The sequence below is a fragment of the Tachysurus fulvidraco genome, chromosome 13 (genome assembly GCF_022655615.1).
Source record: "Tachysurus fulvidraco isolate hzauxx_2018 chromosome 13, HZAU_PFXX_2.0, whole genome shotgun sequence".
In the NCBI taxonomy this organism is placed as follows: domain Eukaryota; kingdom Metazoa; phylum Chordata; class Actinopteri; order Siluriformes; family Bagridae; genus Tachysurus; species Tachysurus fulvidraco.
Window position 1 is genome coordinate 10,807,160 of NC_062530.1, and position 22,680 is coordinate 10,829,839.

Genomic DNA, 22,680 nt, shown 5'->3' on the forward strand with positions numbered 1-22,680 from the left:
CACACACACGCACAGACCCACACAACACACACACACGCACAGACCCACACAACACACACACGCACAGACCCACACAACACACACACGCACAGACCCACACAACACACACACGCACAGACCCACACAACACACACACACACGCACAGACCCACACAACACACACACACACACAGACCCACACAACACACACACACGCACAGACCCACACAACACACACACGCACAGACCCACACAACACACACACACGCACAGACCCACACAACACACACACACGCACACACACACACAAAACACACACACGCACAGACCCACACAACACACACACACGCACAGACCCACACAACACACACACACGCACAGACCCACACAACACACACACGCACAGACCCACACAACACACACACGCACAGACCCACACAACACACACACACGCACACACCCACAACACACACGAACAGACCCACACAACACACACACACGCACAGACCCACACAACACACACACGCACAGACCCACACAACACACACACACGCACAGACCCACACAACACACACACACGCACAGACCCACACAACACACACACACGCACAGACCCACACAACACACACACACGCACAGACCCACACAACACACACACACGCACAGACCCACACAACACACACACACGCACAGACCCACACAACACACACACGCACAGACCCACACAACACACACACACGCACAGACCCACACAACACACACACGCACAGACCCACACAACACACACACGCACAGACCCACACAACACACACACGCACAGACCCACACAACACACACACACGCACAGACCCACACAACACACACACACGCACAGACCCACACAACACACACACACGCACAGACCCACACAACACACACACGCACAGACCCACACAACACACACACGCACAGACTCACACAACACACGCACACGCACAGACCTCACACCACACACACACGCTCAGACCCACACAACACACACACACGCACAGACCCACACACACACGCACAGACCCACACAACACACACACACACGCACAGACCCACACAACACACACACGCACAGACCCACACAACACACACACACGCACAGACCCACACAACACACACACGCACAGACCCACACAACACACACACACGCACAGACCCACACAACACACACACACGCACAGACCCACACAACACACACACGCACAGACCCACACAACACACACACACCAGCAGACTCACACAACACACACACGCACAGACTCACACAACACACACACACGCACAGACTCACACAACACACACACACCAGCAGACTCACACAACACACACACCAGCAGACTCACACAACACACACACGCACAGACTCACACAACACACACTCGCCAGCAGACTCACACAACACACACACGCACAGACTCACACAACACACACACGCCAGCAGACTCACACAACACACACACGCCAGCAGACTCACACAACACACACGCGCACAGACTCACACAACACACACACGCCAGCAGACTCACACAACACACACGCGCACAGACTCACACATCACACACGCCAGCAGACTCACACATAACACACACGCACAGACTCACACACAACACACACACGCACAGATTCACACAACACACACACCCGCACAGACTCACACATAACACACACACGCCAGCAGACTCACACAACACACACACGCACAGACTCACACATCACACACGCACAGACTCACACAACACACACGCCAGCAGACTCACACAACACACACGCCAGCAGACTCACACAACACACACGCCAGCAGACTCACACAACACACACACCAACAGACTCACACATAACACACACGCCAGCAGACTCACACAACACACACACGCACAGACTCACACATCACACACGCACAGACTCACACATCACACACGCACAGACTCACATATAGCACACACACAGACTCACACATAACACACACACACAGACTCACGCATAGCACACACGCACAGACTCACACATAACACACATACGCAGACTCACACATAACACACATACGCAGACTCACACATAACACACATACGCAGACTCACACATAACACACATACGCAGACTCACACATAACACACATACGCAGACTCAAACATAATACACACATCCGCAGACTCACACATAACACGCACACGCACAGACTCACACATAACACACACACACGCAGACTCACACATAACACACACACGCAGACTCACACATAACACACACACCCAGACTCACACATAACACACACACGCACAGACTCACACATAACACACATCCACAGACTCACACATAACACACACACGCAGACTCACACATAACACACACACGCAGACTCACACATAACACACACACGCACAGACTCACACATAACACACATCCACAGACTCACACATAACACACACACACGCAGACTCACACATAAAACGCACACGCAGACTCACACATAACACACACACGCAGACTCACACATAACACACACACACGCAGACTCACACATAACACACACACACGCAGACTCACACATAACACACACACGCAGACTCACACATAACACACACACGCAGACTCACACATAACACACACACGCAGACTCACACATAACACACACACGCAGACTCACACATAACACACACACGCAGACTCACACATAACACACACACGCAGACTCACACATAACACACACACGCAGACTCACACATAATACACACACGCAGACTCACACATAACACACACACGCAGACTCACACATAATACACACACGCAGACTCGCACATAACACACACACACACACACGCAGTCTCACACATAACACACACACGCAGACTCACACATAACACACACACGCAGACTCAAACATCTCACACACGCAGACTCACACATCACACATGCACGCAGACTCACACATCACATACACACACTCGCACATCACACGCACGCACACACACACACACACGCAGACTCACACGTCGCACATGCACGCAGACTCACACATCACATACACACACTCACACATCACACGCACACACACACTCACACATCACACGCACACACACTCACACATCACACGCACACACACACACACACACACACACACTCACACATCACACATGCACAGACTCACACACTCACACGTAACACATGCACAAACTCACACATTACACACCCGCAGACTCACACAAAGCACACCCGCACGCAGACATATATTATATGTAGTGTATGTGTGAGATGTGTGAGTGATGTTTGAGTGTGTGTATGTGTGTGTGAAGTGGGAATGTATTTATGTGTGTGTATGCATTGCCTGAGTGAGGTGTGTGTGTTATGTGTGAGTCTGCGGGTGTGTTATGTGTGTTTGTGTGTATGTGTGTTTGTGCATATATATGTATGTATATATATATATATATATATATATATACACACACACACACATGTACACATATACACACATACACCACAGATGGCTCAATAGGGTTTAGGTCTGGAGACATGCTTGGCCAGTCCATCACCTTTACCCTCAGCTTCTTTAGCAAGGCAGTGGTCGTCTTGGAGGTGTGTTTGGGGTTGCTATCATGTTAGAATACTGCCTTTGTCCAAGTCTCCGGGAGGGATCATGCTCTGCTTCAGTATGTCACAGTACATGTTGGCATTTAAGGTTCCCTTAATGATCTGTAGTTCCCCAGTGCTGGCAGCACTCATGCAGCCCCAGACCATGACACTCCCTCCACCATGCTTAACTGTAGGCAAGACACACTTGTCTTTGTATTCCTCACCTGGTTGCCACCACACACACTTGACACCATCTGAACCAAACAAGTTTATCTTGGTCTCATCAGAACACAGGACATGGTTTCAGTAATCAATGTCCTTAGTCTCCTTGTCTTCAGCAAACTGTTTGCTTTCTTGTGCATCATCTTTAGAAGAGGCTTCCTTCTTGTGTTAACCAAACACAACCTCTGGATATGACACTGACCATGTGCACCATCTTTATGTAGAGCAGCAATTATTTTTTCAGATCCTCAGAGAATTCTTTGTATGAGAGAGAGAGAGAGCGATAACACCAAACTAACACACCTGTTCCCGTTCACACCTGAGACTTTGTAACACTAACAAGTCACATGACACTGGGGACAGAAAATGGCTAATTGGGCCTAATTTGGACATTTTCACTTAGGAATGTACTCACTTTTGTGGCCTGAGGTTTAGACATTAATGGCTGTGTGTTGTTATGTTGAGGGGACAGCAAGTTTACACTGTTATACAAGCTGTACACTCACTACTTTATATTATAGCAAAGTGTCATTTCTTCAGTGTTGTCAAATGAAAGGATATAATAAAATATTTACAAAAATGTGAGGGATGTACTCACTTCTGTGAGATACTGTACATACACGCACTCGCACATCACTCATGCAACACACACAAAAAAACATACATCGCACATCTCTCACACGTTAATCACACATCTCTCACACACGTGCATCAGTCACACATCTCACACACAACACACACACGCTGTTAGTTTGTGTTTTTGTGCATACTCATAACCAGATATCCCTCTTCTGGCCAGTAGTGCTGTCTACACCTGTGTAACAACACCTAACACTATCACTGGAAAGAAGAACATTTCATTTCATTCACACAGACACAAGCAATCGCATTTACACACACTACACTTGTTTGGCAGTGGAACATCAATACAGTAACTAACAAAGACTGCAGAAAACACACTGAAACACAGGGTCTTAACACTCTGTGTGTGTGTGTGTGTGTGTGTGTGTGTGTGTGTGTGTGTGTGTGTGTGTGTGTGTGTGTGTGTGTGTGTGTAGCAGCACACTGGCGAACCTCCAGCTGGAGACTGACTGCGACAGAGAGACAGAGAGAATTTTCTCGCTGTTCAGTGCCAGTTTACCTCGTCTGCAGAAAATGGAGGGTGAGTGTGAGCTTGATCTTTTCAGAGGTCTTTGTATCTTTCATTGTGAGAGCTGTGAGACAGAGTGAACTTGCTAGCATAGGTTTCTTCTCTTACCAGTGAAGACACATATATAATTATTTTCGATGGAGGAGAGCTTTTTGAAAAAGTTCTTCCGTACATTTCAGCGTTTGCTCGATTTTTCGTTTCGTTTCGTTTCGTTATTTGTTTTATTTTATACCCTTCCTGTCCAGTGAAAACTGTAAGTCTCTGTCACATGGAGATTAAAACTTGTAGGCAGGTGCAGGTGTAGATGGAAATGGCTTTAATAAACACTGTAGCAAACCATCCAACACAGAAGGCTGTCAAAACCGGAAAACAGTCAAATGTCGGGTAATCAAATAGCAAATAGATTCTAACAGAGCATGGAAAACTGTGATAAACACACAAGATAAAGGCGAAACAAGTTATGGCTATTGTTTTTATGAGATTGCTAGGACATGATACTAGAGAACAAATCAAAGAGGAAACACAGAACATGTGAGAATGATCAGGATACAATCAGGGGAACAACCGATTTAATGGCAGGGCGGCGACGAGCAGAACATAAACAGAACTCATGAGGAAATGAGAGTTAGTGTCCAATTGTCTTAAACACAGAGAAGTGTATTTACCATAAAAGTGTGTGTGTGTGTGTGTGTGTGTGTGTGTGTGTGTGTGTGTGTGTGTGTGTGTGTGTGTGTGTGTGTGTAGATGCCTGTGCCAGTATGTCGGTGTACCTGGGCCAGCAGAAGGAGCAGGAGGAGTACTCTGCCTTCATTATTCAGGACCCGAAAGAGACATTCCGCACCATAAAGGAGATCAGAGAGGTCCTGGAAGACCTGCAGCTCAAACATAAAGCCATCGAGCTCACGGACCAGCCAGGGACAATGTACATATAAACACACACACTTCTGTGCCTAGAAATAAACATAATATTCTTATAATTGTTTTATTGTGATCCTACAATAAGAAGTGTTTTAAAATCAAAATCTCGGAAGTCACCCAAATGTTTGACATATCTCTACATCATATCAGTAAAGACTTGAAAATGTCCAGCGTTCCAAATGTTCACAATCTGAAATCATAACAAAACTATTCGGTTAAAGTTAAAGGGCAAAGTTGAAATAGTATGAGGGGAAAGAAATGTACTTGACTGTCCTCACACCGTAATAAAAACGGTGATCTACGATCCGTAATGCTTGGAGACAGAAAAGACAGGAGACAGTGTTTCTCATTCTTCGTTTTTCTCTATTTTTAGTGAGAATCCGATCGTAGGGAAGAGGTCCTGACGCTGTGAGAGTGGTTGACTCCTCCACACCAGCAGGGTGGCGCTGCCTAAAGCCAGCTGCTGAGACACACACTCACTGAGGAACGACAGAAATGACTGCTGCAGGCTCACCATGAAGAAAAAGACTGCTCGAGAGAATCAGCGACTCTCACACTCCGCGCTGCGCCTTAAATCACCTCTGACACATGCGTGACAAATCGACTTTTTCACTGAGATCAGCACGCACTCTCAATCAGAATGCTGTGACAGGACCAGACTCCATCAGTGACACAAGGATATGAATATGGCTGCTAAACAGATTAACTTGACCTCCAGTTTGAAAACAATCATTTAAAATCCTTTCACCTTTTATAGGCTTTTTTTCGATGTCTGATGTCTTTGATGTGCATCCAAGGGAATTTTTCCCAACTTTTCTATTCTGTCTTTTATATTCGTACATGGAGTTTGTGGACGTATGCATATACACACTCGTTTCTGGAATACTCACACATACACACAGAAATGGCACTTTACACATTTGGAATGATCCAGATGAGTATATTTGATACGCTGTATCATCACTCGATTGATCAGTTGAATGATCGCATCATTGTAACGCTCATCTCTGTATAGTTTGTAATTGATGTTTCTCATGCCAAAGACAATTTGTCAGTTTCATGATGTGTAAATGGCATTATTTTTGGAATACTCAGTTTTAAATGATGATCTATATTTCTCCTGACACAAAATTGTTATTGTTATTATTTTTTTTTGTGACGAACACACATAATCAGAACTGCTCTGTGATTTTGCACAAGTCATTTTCTCAGACAGAAGGAGAGAGAGAGAGAGAGAGAGAGAGAGAGAGAGAGAGAGAGAAAGGAAACGTGGAATGTGACAGCAGGAGAAATCGAGGATTCCAGAAAAGAGAGATGGGTGAAGGAGTTCTTCACATCTGAGGGATGGAGTTAATACATTCCTTTGAATCATCTCATGATTAGCGTGTTTATACAATCAGGCATTTTTTTACTTCAGTGAACATTGACATAGTACTCTAGTCCTTTTATTTTCCTCTTATATTTACCACATGGATGACTCGACCTTTGTGTGACCTTTTTTTTTTGTAATCTTTATTGTAAGTTGCCGATGGATAAACAGGGATCTAATGGTACACTGATTTAAATTGTTCAGGTCAAATTTGTTCCAATAGGTACGACTAGGAAAGGCACATTAGACATGTGTTTCTGTGCCACGTTTCCAAACCCCGCCTCCTGCATCTGGTTTGATATTGTTTACTCCTGATGAGCTTTATTATTTCACTGCTGTCCTAACCCCAAGCCCTGCTTATCTGACATTTCTCTGAATAAATGGAATAAATGAAGGATCTCAAATGTGCTCAGGTTCACATGGGTTTCCATTAGTTTTTCTCCAACGTTATTGGGACACAGTCGTTGAAGGTCTCTATCCATGAATATATCCTGATACTGGTTCACTGGGTCACAGACTAAGAATACTGTCATTCTAAAAAGCCTGTTGGGGAGGAAATATAGGAACAAAATCACACACAAAACAAGCTAGATTTTTGTTTGTTTGTTTTAATGCTTTGTACAGTTTGTTTGAAGATAGCCAGTAACTCAGCTGTTAAGACATCTAGGACGAGTTCAGTCTACCACAAGGGCACCAAACCAGAAAATAGTCTTGATTCATGCCTTCCTCATTCCCTGACGGTGGGATCAGTCCAGCAGTGCTGGAGAATTGAAGGGGTGTAGTACAGTGCAGGGTGTGGGAGGTGCTTTGAGGTAAGTGGGTGTTGCTCTGTTTTTGGCTTTGTAGTCAAGCATCAGTGTTTTTAATGCTGACGCAGACAGATACAGGAAGCTCAAACGAGTGTATCCATTGGCAGGATTTAGTAAGGTTGAAAGTTAGTCGCACATCTGTATTGTGGATCAGATATACAGTAGAGGTGGAATGGTGTCAGTGGTCCAGTCTCGAAATCACAGGGGTCAGAACCAGCACCTCAGTGACCTGTGTGGATAAAAATGAACAAAATCCTTCTGATGTTGTAAAGGAGAAATCAACATGAGTGGGTCAGACTATATGCTAAATGCACAATGCTAAATTGTCCTGTGTGTGTGTGTGTGTGTGTGTGTGTGTGTGTGTGTGTGTGTGTGTGTGTGTGTGTGTGTGTGTGTGTGTGTGTTCCCATCTCATGACCAGGATAAAACAGTTGCTAAAAAGGAATGATTGTATACTGGCTTGTTTAGCATCATGTGGAATTTAACATGGTGAACATACGAGAGAACTAATACACACAATGAAAGGTAACGGTGCGGTTATAGAAAAATAAGCACTTCTGGAATGCTGCTTAGCCCGAATCAAATTAATGGACCACAACTAACTGTAGTCCATTTGACTTTTTTTAATACCAGATGTGGACACGTCTTAATGTCCACCTACATGGAAACAGTATGGTCTCCTCAACTATGAGACACAAGTGTGTCCAACGTCAAAAGCAAGATGCATTTATACCTTTAAATGATTTCTGCTTCTAGAAAAGTATTTGATTTAAATCGGGCAATATATAGCCATAATAAATCTATTACTCTTGACTATACAGGTCGTTGTTCTGAGAACATTTACATTTACATTTACAGCATTTGGCAGACGCCCTTATCCAGAGTGACGTACATAAGTGCTTAAATCTCTAACATTGAATACATTAATGCTGGTTCACTAGGTTACATACTTAAGATACCATGAGTTTAAAACATTTGTTCAAAGTTACAATGAAAAAGTGTCAAAGGTTGTTGTTTTTTTTGTTTGTTTTTTTAAATGCAAAAGATAAGGAAAGAAGTGCTAGTTGAAGTGTTTCCTGAATAAGTAGGTCTTCAACCGCCGCTTGAAAATAGCCAGTGACTCAGCTGTCCGGACCTCTAGGGGAGGTTCATTCCACCACCTTGGTGCCAGAACAGAGAAGAGTCTTGTAGTATACTTGCCTCTTACTCTGAGAGATGGTGGAACCAGTCGAGCAGTGCTGGTAGATCGGAGGTTGCGGGGTGCAGTGCAAGGAATGATGAGGGCTTTGAGGTAAGAGGGAGCTGGTCCATTTTTGGCTTTGTAGGCCAGCATTTTTGAATTTTTGAGCAGTTTTGAATGGGATGCGTGCAGCTACAGGAAGCCAGTGGAGGGATCGCAGCAGGGGGGTGGTATGCGAGAACTTTGGCAGGTTGAAAACAAGCCGGGCAGCTGCATTTTGGATCATTTGCAGAGGACGGATTGCGTTCATAGGTAGACCTGCCAGCAGTGCATTGCAGTAATCCAGTCTAGAAATGACAAGAGACTGAACAAGTACCTGAGCAGCCTGTGTGGACAAAAATGGCCGAATCCTTCTAATGTTGTAGAGAAGAAACCGACATGAGCGAGTCACATTAGCAACATGAGAGGAAAATGACAGTTGATTGTCCATGGTTACCCCAAGTTTGCGAGCTGTGGCTGAAGGGGAGATCAGATCGTTGTGCAAGGATATAGCAAGATCATGACCTGGGGATGAATCACCTGGGATGAACAGCAGTTCAGTTTTGCTAGGATTGAGCTTTAACTGATGAGCAGTCATCCATGATGAACTTTATGCCAGACATGCTGAGGTCCGGTCAGAAGCTGTGGCATCTGAGGGTAGGAAAGAGAAGATAAGTTGTGTATCATCAGCATAGCAGTGGTAAGAGAACCCATGTGATGAAATAACTTCCCCAAGAGAGTGAGTATACAGGGAGAAAAGAAGAGGACCAAGTACTGAGCCCTGTGGGACACCAGTGGAGAGTCTGCATGGAGCAGATGTCACTCCCCTCCATGTTACCTGATATGAGCATCCTTCCAGGTAGGAGGCAAACCATTCCCAAGCTGATCCGCAAATCCCAAGACTCTTGAGGGTGGATAAGAGAGTCTTGTGGTTGACCGTATCAAACGCTGCTGAAAGTTCAAGGAGGATAAGGACGGATGACAGTTTGGCTGATCTAGCAGTATGTAGCTTCTCAGAGACATCCAAAAGGGCTGTCTCTGTAGAGTGAGATGCTTTAAAGCCAGACTGTTTGGGATCTTGGAGGTTGTTCTGTGAGGTGATAGACAGACAGTTGATTATAGAAAATGCGTTCAAGAATTTTTGAAAGAAATGAGAGAAGTGATACCGGTCTGTAGTTACTGATTCTGATGGATCCAGAGCAGGTTTCTTTAGGATGGGAATAACCCTTGCTCTCTTGAAAGTAGTTGGTACCTGACCAGATGCTATGGAAATGAAGGGCAAGAGGTCTTGTGAGATGGTCTGAAGCATAGTGGTAGGGAGTGGATCCAATGGGCAGGTGGTAGGATTGCAGGACTGGATGAGTTGTAAAATCTCTTCTGCTGGCACAGTTGAGAAATGTGACAACGAAGGTGTAGGGGAATGCATACTCTGAGACGTAAGTGCAGTCGGGGCTGAAGTGAAGGTCCGGCAGATTTCCTCAATCTTCTCCTGGTAGAAAGAAGCAAAGTCTTCTGCAGTCAGGGAGGATGAAGAAGGTGGAGCCGGGGGTTGAGTAGAGAAGAGATGATGTTGTGGAATTTCCGAGGGTCATGTGAGGAAGCTTCAAGCTTTTCCTTGTAGAAGGAAGTCTTGGCAGAAGTCACATCTGAGGAGAACTTGTCAAGAAGTGTTCTGTAAAAATCAAGATCTGCATCAAGTTGTGATTTCTTCCACTTTCTCGCTGATGATCTTAGCTCTCTTCGATTGTTGCGCAGCACATCTGAAAGCCAAGGAGCAGAACAAGAAGTTTTCTTGGGTTTAGTGAACATAGGGCAGAGGAAGTCCATAGTTGAGGAAAGAGATGAGAGGAAAGTATCTGTGGCTGAGTCCAAGGGTAGTGAGGAAAAAGACTCAGTATCAGGAAGGGAAGAAAGAGTGCCAGAAGCAACAGATGAAGGGGAGACAGAGTGAAGGTTGCGGAGAGTAAGAGCGAGGGGGTGAGAGGTAGTTCTAGGTAAGATAGGTAAAGTGATGGTGAAGGATACCAGGTGATGATCAGAGACATGGAGTGGGGTAGCAGTCACGTCTGTAGCTGGAGAAGGACGGGTGAAAACCAGGTCCAGGACATTGCCTCCTTTGTGTGTGGGGATGTAGCTGTTGAGTGTGAGGGAGAAAGAGTCGAGAAGAGACAGGAGGGAAGAAGAATGTAGCTTGTCAGAGGGGAGGTTGAAGTCACCAAGCACTGTCAGGGGGGAGCTATTGGAAGGGAAAGCACTAAGCAGTGAGTCCATTTCTTCCAGGAAGTCTCCTAGGGGACCAGGAGGGAACATCGCCGTTAGCTTCTCACTTACAAAATATGAACATGTAATTAAATAGTAATTAACTTAATTGTGGTAGATAAGTAAGGTGCAGGTGTTTTCATACACTGCTGCTGTATAATTGTTAACTGTTGCCCTTAGTATGAAGGGTATAACAAAGAAGGTTTGAAAATGTTTATCGCTGAATTTAAATTCAATTTAATTTAATACAGAACAATGGCATAAATATCAATTTTATAACAGTCCCCAATGAGAATGTCTTCACAGTGAAATAATAATATGAGTTCAGTATTTTAATATTCATTTTTATTTGAACAATTATGCAAATGTTATGCCCAATAAGACTGAATAGTGCAGTTCAGTCCTCCCGCCGCGCGGTGTCGCTTATAATATAGCGCGCATGCGCAATGTAATCGTGGCTGCTCCGCGCGCACTGCTATTGATTCGTTTATTTGTGCTATTATTCAGTTGTAATAAAGCGTGTATGGATTTGGAAAGCGGCGCGTGCGAGCCCGGGTTCGTTGGAATCAGGTTCTGTCAGGAGTGGTGAGTTGATTCATTATTATAACTCATTGGCCATGTTTAAAAACGACTTGAACTAAGCGGAAATATATACGTTTGTTGTACTGCTTCGTCTGTGGTCAGTCACAGAGCAGATATCATACAGCGAACTGTAATAATAATCAAGAACCAAGTACTAAATTCCGGTATCGGTTCGTTGTATCCAGTATCGGTTCGTTGTTTTCAAATCTTCCAGAACATTCGAGAGACAAACTCACATTTCTAATGCACTGTATACACTAATATAGACATGAGAGATGGCATACACACCAGAAACATATTCACATGTTAATAACACAGATGTACACGAACTGTGCACTTTATGAACATATATTATGTAGTTATCCAGTCAGACTATCATGTGGCAGCACAAAACCATACAAACCCATTTTGAACCCAGGCTGAACCACCTTGTAAACCATAGGTCACTAACAGGCGGACTGAGGTCCGGGTCCGGACCCAGAAGCTGTCCAATACGGACCTGGACCTAGAGCCAAAACAAAAGGTTATGATGTAAAACTTGACGGGGCGCTTCTATTTTTTTGTTTGTGTTTTTTTGTTTTTGTTTTTTTAACGGGGCGCTTCTATTTTATTCGGCGCAGCTTTTGTAATCTTTACGGTAGTGGAAACGCACAGACCTATTGCATGCGAGTTAAGTCATCCCACGTGATACCACTTAGCCAATCAAATCTCTGCATTCCTGAAGTAAACACTGCGACTCAACAGCGCAAGACGATGAGAGAGAATTAGAGTAAAGTTACACATGAAAGAACGATAGCGATACATGTAGAAAACAAAGGGAGAGAAACAGACGAGTGAGACGGAGAAAGAAAGAATAAAGAACAAATGCCGCTCTCCAAAAAAAAGAAAAGTGGACGGCGAAAACATTTACTCCAGAATGGACAGACTGATTTCTGTTCACACTTCACACTAAACCGGTGTTTCTCATATGTTCAAACCGGGGCACTTATTAAAAAGTGGCAATGTGAGACGCCATTATGACAAAACATGAAGGTTTCGAACAAACAATTCCACTCAAAACTGAAGACAGCGTCCCAGGTCTGAGGAAAGTAGCCCTATACATCCTGACCATGTTTGGCTCTACATACAACTACGAGGCAGCTTTCTCTACAATGAACATAACCAAAACTAAATATGGTTCCAGAAGATTCACTAATGAGCAGCTCCACATGTGTATGAGAACAGCCCTGACTCCTTCCAACCCAAGTTTAACCCTAACCCAAGCCAAGCTAGAGCTCAGTTGTCTCACTGAGATATAAAAGGGACAGTACTTTATTTAAACATACACAATTTTCACATTTTCTTTATTTTCTCTTATATTGAAATGTAGCCCTACTTTTATTTATTTAATGAGAGAACGTTGTACATATCTACAATCATGCATATGTTCAGTTATGTTACGTGACATTATATTGTCAAAAGGTTTTTGAATTGTATGGAATTTATTTGATTTGACAGTCAGGTATTGATTTCTTGCAGATGTTGATACAACTACTAGGCTACTTAAATATATCACACTAACTAGATAGACATTATGATCTTCCGGACCTTTGCTTCAAGAAATTTTCTCATACTGGACCTCTTTTAAATTTTAGTTGAATACTTCTGCTGTAAATGAAGGAGACCAGAGGACAATGAGATAGACAATATCTATAAGCTGTCTTTATAAATGTGCTGAGCAGAAATGTCTTTAATCACAGGTTCCTTTTCAAGTGGAACCTATATGGTTTTCTAAAGTGCAGCACATCCACCTCAAGGTCCAATGTTTTATGAATGCTGAGATGCTGAAATCAGATTAATTCAAATCAAATTTATTTGTGTGGCGTTTTACACAATTGACATTGTCTCCAAGCAGCTTTACACTACAAAAATATAGAACAAAAGGTTAACATAAAGAATAATAGAAAGATTAATATAATACAAGAATTCAAGATTAATATTCGATATATTTAAATGTTTATGCATTTATCCTCAATGAGCGAGTCTGAGGGGACCAATGAAAATCTTGGCACAGAAGACATTCAGAGCTGGTACAATTTCTGGATGCCTCGGGATGGGTAGAAAGAGAGAAGCAGTGGAGAGGATTAAACATAGCTACGGTTCATAAGATTACAGGAGTTACATTATCCTTGTTTGCAACTCAAACAAATCTGCCTATGAAGTGTAATGTAAAGTGTTGCTGTTGAAATTTGCATAGTTTAGCAATTTTGTCAGCAAGATTTTGGTATAATCAATATGACTGTGTGTGTGTGTGTGTGTGTGTGTTTGTGCGCGCGTGTGTTTACAGTAACAACATGCTGTATCCAAAAGAGGACAAAGAGAACCGCATCCTCCTCTATGCTGTGAGTCACCAAAGCACAACACAGTCAGTCTGTAGATCTGTAATCACCCTTTTTCACGTGTGTGTGTGTGTGTGTGTGTGTGTGTGTGTGTGTGTGTGTGTGTGTGTGTGTGTGTGTGCTTTTACATGAACAGTGCAGGAACTGCGATTATCAGCAGGAAGCCGATAACAGCTGCATCTACGTGAACAAAATCACACACGAAGTTGAGTGAGTATAGATGCCACCTCATCACTGTCACTTATCACATCATTTAAAAGGAAAAAAATGGCAGAAAGAATGAAAGTTTTAGACTACAAATGTTCGCTGCTACACACCACTAGACATCTATAACAATAGACTATTAGATAATATATAATAGATATCATATTAGAGTGTACAGTATACTTCTACCAACAATGTGTTTCCTAAATTTGCTAGTTATCGTGAATTGGCACCTGTTGAAGGTTGACTGCATGTTGATTGTGTTTCTACAGTGAGCTCACACAGATAATTGCTGATGTGTCTCAGGATCCAACACTGCCTCGTACCGAAGATCATCCATGCCCTAAGTGAGTGCTGCCCTCAAACAACTATATATAGGTCTGATACTTGTGTGTGTGCTACTGTTACAGTTCATTCAAATATATTTAGGGTTTATTAACGGGTCTGCTTCTTACTTTACTTAGGAATGGGAATTGTAGTCAGTTAGTAACTCTGTAAAATCTGATGCCTACAACACGATGAAGTGAAAATCACTGGGCTGCATAAAAGGCATTCTCTACAAAATGAGATTGTGCTTGGCCAACAACTTCAACCTTTCTTAGAGTGAGCATGCCCTGTGTTGTTTAATAAGTGTGTTATTTTTGTTTTTGTTTTAGATGTGGCCACAAGGAGGCAGTGTTCTTCCAGTCACACAGCATGAAGGCTGAGGTACACAATTACATGAATAATTTCAGTGTGTACATTTACAAAACAATGAATAAGCACAGACAGGATGTGTAGACAATTGGTTGCCAATAGAGAGAAGGAAGGGTAATTTGAACTATTGTTTTTGTGTGTTTTGTGTGTTGTAGGATGCAATGAGGCTGTACTACGTGTGTACGGCTCCACACTGTGGACACAGATGGACAGAGTGAGGGAGAAGTGGAGAGATTCATCGCTAAGGCTAATAGATCACAGGGGCTTCCGTGTGAAGTGACTCTTCTTTAGCTAAACCACATCAGTGTGTGTCTGTGTGTTCAGACGACTGAGATGTGTGTGTGTGTGTGTGTGTGTGTGTGTGTGTGTGTGTGTGTGTGTGTGTGTGTGATAATGGATGCTTACAGTGTTTTCTTATTAAAATATTTTTTAAAAATGTAATGATTTTTGAGTTTTTTGTAAAATAATTATGCACTAAAGAGACACGATAAGATTAAATATTACATTTTTAAAAACATTCAGTTTATGTAGTGTTTTTTCCAAAGGTATTGGAACAGCAATGCCAATTCTCTGGTTTTGGGGTGTTTTTTGGAATACATGACATTTTTAGGGTTGAGCTCTAAATCTGATCTGATACTTACATCTAGATGTAATTAAACAACCAAGAAACTTTGACTGCAACCTTTGGTGGCAAGCAACCCAATTATAGGAGAACAAAACTAGTAAATAAATAACACTTAGTATGTGTTTGCATATCCATGTGATAACTGCATCAAGCCAGAGACCCCCCGACTTGACCCAACTGTTGCACTTTTTTATGATGATTTTTCAGGCTTGTACTGCAGCTTCTTTCATTCGTTTGATTTGGAGATTTTCTCAATTTCTGTAGACTTCTGTATTTTCTCTGCTGCTGGCATCTATAAAGACTAGTGAACCTGTTCCAGAAGCAGCCATGCATGCCCAATCACCACAATAGATGAGCTCATAAGTTTTTGATCCTTTCTTTCCTCAGACTTTGGCCTTGCTATCCCTTTGGTAGAGGTTTATTTTGGTTCCGGAGCTATTGAGGCTCATCTCTATCTCTTAGTGAATTCCAATTTGGCCTTTTGATTCTTACTGAGGAGCGATTTGCATCTTGTGGTATGGCTTCTATATTTCTGCTCTCGTCTTTTGTCAACTTCTGTTGTTTTCTTTGGCCAACCTGTTTGCCGTCTGGTTGTAAATATTCCCGGGTTTCTTTCTTTTTCACTGCATTCCAAATTGTACTGGCTATGCCCAATCCTCTTGAGCAATTTTTCTGGTGGGTTTTCCCATTCTGAGCTTTAGTATGACTTTCTCCCATAGATAACGCTCTGGTTTTCATGTTGCTTTTTCCTTTTTAACAACAAAAACAGTATTCACTTGTGAAACCCAGAGCTCAAACCAAGAGTAGATGTTACTATTATTATTATTATTATTATTATTATTATTAACTGTCACTCTAACAGGGCACACATGGGCAACCACAAACACCTCTCATATACGTGATCTGATATTATGGATCACTTAAAAAAATTAGTGGATTCAAGCAAAAGTTGCTATTTTCTAAATTAATTTGTCTAGATTCATATTGAGCTTTTGAACTCATCCCAATGTGTTTAGTGTAGAGCAAAAACAAAAGAATTGGCCTCATTGTTTGGGGATGGTATATATTTCATCTGTTTATGTATAAAGGTTGAGACAGTGTTAATGTGTTAATGCTGTTTTTGAAAAATACTTATTTAGAAGTGGAGTCCGCATGTTTGCCTCACTTGGGGCTTTCATTCCCATCCCTGCCCGATGTGTGCGTGGAGTTTACCTTCTCTTCCTATTCATTTTTCTCTGTACACTTTGCTACAGAGTTGGAAGCACACAACTGTATACAACATCTCTGTTTGCAGTAACATTACAATTTCTCTTCAGTGAAACTAAGGCCCAAAACATGTTCTAGCTTGACAACGCTGAAGGGCATTGAAGTGAATGGAAATTGTACTGCCTCAGCATACTAAGTCATACTACGCAACTGTGGGCTTTCAACATTGTAGCAACAGTCTGGAGAAGATCATATGGCCATAAAGTGTAAGAACACACAAAAAAGAAACACAGGAAGGTGTTTTACAATGGTACTGTTGGAACTGTAGGCATGTGTGTGTTATAACATCACAACCTGAATGTCAAATCATTTTATTTTTTTAACAGAGAATAGTTAAATTCTCACATCCACATGTCTTATAACAGCACAGGTCCGTAGCGTTTAAATAACAAGTCTATATTATGCAGTCATTCTGATACCGTATCAATCCTCACACACAGGAACTCCTACAGCGGACTTTCCCCATAAAGGAACACTGATAATAAACAGATATGATTTTATTGAACAAGTGGGTAAGAGTTTATATGCTGAAGTTGTGTTTAACACTTTGTAATATCAGCAAGTTTTCCAGCACACGAGTTAGTTCCTGTTTTCAGTTGTCATAGCAGCTATTTACCTTCTTTCAGCAGCCTCTTGTTCTTTTCTCTGTTGTTGAGACAAAAAACAGCTTGTAACATAAACATGTAACATACAAACAGACTTGTTATTAACAAATGACTTTTTTTATTCCATCTTCTTCTTCTTCTTCTTCTTCTTCTTCTTATTATTATTATTATTATTATTATTATTATTATTGTTGTTGTTGTTGTTGTTGTTGTTGTTGTTATTATTATTATTTTATAGTATTGAGAGCTACAATTAAAAGCTACAGATGGCTGTATTCCCCTCTGCACTTCTGCCACCATTCAAAAATCACTTATATGTAGAGTATAAAGTAATGGGAACATGTCTCCTGTGTCACCAGAGTAAATCACCTCAACAAATCATGCTCAACACACTGCATGTCCTCAAAGCGGCAATTCCGTCCTAATTTCCAGTTCATATGCAAAACTGTATTACAGCAAATCAATCTCTTTCTGTTTCTCTCTGTGTGTGTGTGTGTGTGTGTGTGTGTGTGTGTGTGTGTGTGTGTGTGTGTGTGTGTGTGTGTGTGCGTGTGTGTGCGTGTGTGTGTATACAGTATGTGTGTGTGTATATGTGTATATTTTGTTTAAATAATGTATATATATATCTGTGTGTGTGTGTGTGTGTGTGTGTGTGTGTGCGTGTGTGTGTGTGTGTGTGTGTGTGTGTGTGTGTTTCGATGACTCTGGATCTAGGAAATTCCAGAAATGCTGAAAGACATCCGCCCTCAACAAACTGTTTGAACCCGTGCAGTGTGTGTTTGTGATTCATAGTTGTTCTCATTTTTCGTGTCTGAACACACACGGACAAACACAGACATGACAGGAGCAGCTCAATACAGTACAGGTGAGACAGACAGGAGAAACAGACAGGTGAACACTGAATTTACATTTCTCTACATGTTGATTGCTCATTTATTCATCTATTCAGCTATTTTATTAACAGCACTCTCTCTGTGGTGCAAAATGTTAATTGATATAAATATAATAAATATGAATTCTGTTAGATTCTTTAGTTATTATGACACCGAATGGAAGCATGGGAAAGTTTTCAGCAGCTATGTCAGATCCTTTTCAGCTTTTCAGCTAAACATCTTTTTTTGTAATAGATTTTACTTCTTTAATAGGTGCTTTAAGTTTGCAAATATAAAAACTTAAAAAAAGGCATTATAATGACCTTATTCCTTTCCTCCCAGTTCCCTATTGTAATTTGTATCTGTTATATAAAAAGTACAGTACTATTATGGGAAGAGTTGACATTTTGATTTTTTTACAATTAGAAAACCGCCCATTATTGCAAATCTCTTTAGTCCGGTGTCATTAAATTGTAGGTTCATAAACAAATGTCGTGCATATATAGCAGTGAAAAATATGGCGTGCATAAATAACCTTTACAAATAAAAAACCTTTTTGGAATTTGGATAGCTGTTGTTTATTGCACCTTTACACCTGTTTTCCTGCTAATTAAACTGGGTGCTGAATTATTTGCCTATTAATGAGGGTGTAAAACAACTGTAAAAACACGTAAACATATTAGTAGCATCAGCTTGCCTTTGTTAACCTCTGTTGCTAGAAAGTTATAATAAAAAGCATTACCGAGGGCATAAATAAAGTTGAAGGCATGAACAAATCTGAGGGTGTCAGTAGAATTTACAAAAAGTCTTATATAGGAATAAAATGATGAATGTGTATTGAAGGCATTTGCTGAGATTAATTATACAGAGTGACAATAACTCTGAACTCCATTAATCATTAGTTAATACGGGTAATACATTTCTTTTCATTAATTAATTTTTTCTTAAGCAATCATTCAAAAGCTTCTCTGTTACATGGAAAGTTAGAATATGACAAGTTTCAAAATAATGTAAAAATATATTTTTCTATACACTCACTGTCCATTTTGTTCGGAACAAATGTAGACCTGCACATTCACACAGATAACTAACCAGCCAATCATGTGGCAGCTGCACAATACATAAAATCAGAGCTTCAGTTAATGTTCACATCAAACATCAGAACGAAGAAAAAATGTGACCTCCGTGAATTCACCATGGATGGATATTAGTCAAAGTCTGGTTTTGAAACCCATATTTCAGAAAATACTTTCCTTTTGGAATCACAGCCATGTTTTGTGAATGCTTAGATTAGCATAATTATATGAGTTACTACTGTATATCCTTCCTGGAAATCTGGACATTTTCCTCTGCCTTCTTCACATCATTCTGTGTAAACTGTAGAGAATTTTGTGTATGAAAGTCCCAGGAGATCGGCAGTTCAAAATATTCCAACCGGCTCGTTATCAATGCAACAAGCAAAGTCACATCTTTTGTTCATTCTCATATTTGAGATGAACATTAACTGAAGCTCTTGATCTTGATCCACATGATTGTCTGATAAGATAACCGCGTACATCTGGTGGTCATGTCTGTTCACACATTTACCGGCATGAAGATTGGTCTGTTGTTGACCTGTCTCTGTTGTGTGCAGTGGCAATGATCCCCCGCAGTGCATGGAAGGCAGTGGATGTTCAGATCAGAGAAAGATTACACAAACCTGCTGACAAGCTTATTATCCATCACACGGCACTCTGGAGCTGCTGGAGTCAGACGCAGAGCATCTCTCAGCTAATACACATTCAGCACCTACACATCCACGAGCGCAGCTTCACAGACATTGGCTACAAGTTAGTAAATATTGTTATACTATATGACTATTGTTAGATATAATTTTGTTATTATTATATAGTGTTAACCTTCCTCTAATGTACTACTTAACAGTGTATATTATATTTTTATAATCTGATGCTTCAAGCTGCACATCCATACACCCTGGATTAACATAATTATTTGCATATTTATGGTTTTGGCAACCACGAATGGGTAAATACAGTGTACGAGTGCTTTGAATAATGGCTTGTTTCACGCCTTTCAGAATAGCAGGCTTTTTAGCTTTCACAACTTTGTAATCTTTTTACGTTTGTTGAGTAGTTGACTAGACGTTCACTGATATTCAGCTTTTTTTCAGTTCCTTAAATGCTTGATTATTTCTGACTGTGGTGTACAGTTTATCCTGAACAGATATTTCTGACTATAACTGTAACTTTGACTGTAAAAGCATGTGATATGAAGTAACGTGAGACCCTGATTGGGTTTCTGTTGATAAGCATCTAACTGTAACATAAAAACCTGAAATATAACACTGCTTCAGAGCAGGGTTTCATAACTCTGGGTAAAAAGCGATATGTATCCTGTCTCTAAATTCCTTGTATGAAACATTCCTTTACATGGGGTCAAAAGCAATGTCTATACACTGTCCAAAGGGAATGACTATAACCACAATGTGAAAAGCTCTCAAGTTAACTCTTCATTTTACATGTTCAGTTTTTTGGTGGACCAGACTGGTGTGGTGTATGAAGGTCGTGGCTGGGGCATCGTCGGAGCACATGCAAAAACACATAACCATGACTCTGTCGGTGTTGCTTTTATGGGCAACTTTAATGGTGAGAGCACAAATCTGCCTGGGTAACACACACACACACACCTTCACATGTTAATCTTGTTTTATTGTTCACTTTATATATTGTTGTGATTTCCCTCCTCTCAGATGAGTCGCCAAGCTTACAGGCTATGTCAGCCGTGCGTGCTTTGATCCAGCATGGAGTGGCCAAGGGATATTTACAGCCCAACTTTGTGATTTTGGGACACAGAGACATTGCAGACACACAGTGTCCAGGAGAGAAGCTGTATTCCTCACTACACACACTCAAGACACCAATAAATCACACGTTCTGAAGGTTTCATTGTCTAAACTAATGATTGCATTTCTTTATATATTTCATGAAATCTTTGTGTTTGTATATTTTCTGTCCATGCCTGATGTAAAATTTAAATCAACAGTATTAAAAAATATGCATAACATGTAAATGTACAGTATGTATAACAGTAACATATAACATTGTAATGTGTATCTGTGCTAATGCAGCACTTTGAGCAGCTCAGCCATCCCTTTAAAGATGTTTTTTTAGACATTTAATCTGAATTGTTCTAAACAGAGATTTAGAGAGACAGCAGATATTATTCGGCCTATTGTTTGTACATTGTTTGAGTCGCAAACTTGAAAAAACTCTTTTCGAAGAGTCCACAGACAATTAGTCTTGCAACCAGGTGAGTAACAAAGAGTGATATAGAACACACAATTGTAAAATGATAATAATTTCAGAACCTTCAAGTGGCCCAGAAACGCTAGGATCCTATGTACTCAGTCACACACACACACACACACACGCACACGCACACGCACACACACACACACACACACATATCCCACGAACTTGGGGGAAGTCACACAAAGCGTGCGGTGGTGTTTAAGTCCTGAGTTTGTTCATCGGTCTGAAAGACATGATATCACAGAAACTCCTGAGCCGGATTTCACGTTTCTGTGCTGGGGTTAAAATATGTATTTCTCCCCAGTGGAAAACGTTTCCTGCAGTAATAGTGATCTATGATTTGAAATTAAGTGTCCAGTTCTGAATGCGCTCCAGCAAAATAGGATACTGTATGGGATCAGCAGGAATTTGGGTTCACGGTTATACCCAATGTGATGTGGACGACATTAACCATATAACCCAGCAAGTCACATGACCACGGACGTATTATATTATATAATGTTCTCCATGTCGTTCAGTTTATTTATACATGTAAATAATTCTGCATCTTTAAACACTTACATACATATACAAAAGCTGAGGAGGAGCTTGACCCGGAAATAAACAGGATTGTGGCGGT

At 41.4% G+C, this 22,680-nt stretch overlaps 4 protein-coding genes and 1 long non-coding RNA gene across 7 annotated transcripts in view; 4 read left to right on the forward strand and 1 right to left on the reverse strand.

The window, feature by feature from the left end:
- rasa2 (RAS p21 protein activator 2) overlaps positions 1-7,643 on the forward strand; it is a 44,176-nt gene extending 36,533 nt beyond the window's left edge. Inside the window, exons 22-24 of one of the 2 annotated variants that reach the window (XM_027132584.2) lie at positions 4,860-4,960; positions 5,693-5,870; positions 6,240-7,643. In XM_027132584.2, the coding sequence (XP_026988385.1) occupies positions 4,860-4,960; positions 5,693-5,870; positions 6,240-6,270 (310 nt within the window). In that variant the 3' untranslated portion in view covers positions 6,271-7,643. Of the gene's footprint in view, positions 1-4,856; positions 4,961-5,692; positions 5,871-6,239 lie in introns of both variants that reach the window. The other variant, XM_027132583.2, reaches the window with a different exon arrangement.
- On the reverse strand, positions 7,426-12,707 carry LOC113633936. The gene is made up of 2 exons (XR_003438410.2): positions 12,508-12,707; positions 7,426-8,273 (listed from the first exon to the last, which is right to left on the reverse strand). It is a non-coding gene; the product is annotated as an uncharacterized LOC113633936 (long non-coding RNA).
- On the forward strand, positions 11,967-15,899 carry polr2i (RNA polymerase II subunit I). Its single transcript, XM_027132589.2, has 6 exons — positions 11,967-12,107; positions 14,431-14,485; positions 14,619-14,692; positions 14,959-15,033; positions 15,343-15,394; positions 15,538-15,899. The coding sequence occupies exons 1-6, from the start codon at positions 12,046-12,048 to the stop codon at positions 15,598-15,600; spliced, it is 381 nt and encodes a 126-aa protein (XP_026988390.2). The 5' UTR covers positions 11,967-12,045; the 3' UTR covers positions 15,601-15,899.
- A 2,686-nt stretch (positions 15,900-18,585) lies between these two features.
- Positions 18,586-21,813, forward strand: pglyrp5 (peptidoglycan recognition protein 5). Of its 2 annotated transcripts, none has more exons than XM_027132587.2 (4): positions 18,586-18,743; positions 20,384-20,579; positions 21,277-21,395; positions 21,500-21,813. In XM_027132587.2, the coding sequence occupies exons 1-4, from the start codon at positions 18,716-18,718 to the stop codon at positions 21,685-21,687; spliced, it is 531 nt and encodes a 176-aa protein (XP_026988388.2). In that variant the 5' UTR covers positions 18,586-18,715; the 3' UTR covers positions 21,688-21,813. The 2 variants fall into 2 exon arrangements, with proteins under 2 accessions (XP_026988388.2, XP_026988389.2); XM_027132588.2 differs by having other exon boundaries at positions 18,615-18,769.
- Positions 21,814-22,626: 813 nt separating this feature from the next.
- The window catches only part of snrpd2 (small nuclear ribonucleoprotein D2 polypeptide), a 9,936-nt gene continuing 9,882 nt past the window's right edge, over positions 22,627-22,680 (forward strand). The window contains exon 1 of the mRNA XM_027132591.2: positions 22,627-22,680. This exon is cut by the window's right edge and continues 104 nt beyond it. The gene's annotated coding sequence lies outside the window, so the exon portion shown is untranslated.

Excerpts from the sequence above, each read along its gene's own strand:
- polr2i (XM_027132589.2), top strand. The coding sequence starts at position 12,046 with ATGGATTTGGAAAGCGGCGCGTGCGAGCCCGGGTTCGTTGGAATCAGG. Across the intron at positions 12,108-14,430 it reads ATCAGGTTCTGTCAGGAGTG|TAACAACATGCTGTATCCAA; the intron begins GTGAGTTGATTC and ends GTGTGTTTACAG. Across the intron at positions 14,486-14,618 it reads ACCGCATCCTCCTCTATGCT|TGCAGGAACTGCGATTATCA; the intron begins GTGAGTCACCAA and ends TTACATGAACAG.
- pglyrp5 (XM_027132587.2), top strand. The coding sequence starts at position 18,716 with ATGACAGGAGCAGCTCAATACAGTACAG. Across the intron at positions 18,744-20,383 it reads AGCAGCTCAATACAGTACAG|TGGCAATGATCCCCCGCAGT; the intron begins GTGAGACAGACA and ends TGTTGTGTGCAG. Across the intron at positions 20,580-21,276 it reads TTCACAGACATTGGCTACAA|TTTTTTGGTGGACCAGACTG; the intron begins GTTAGTAAATAT and ends TTACATGTTCAG.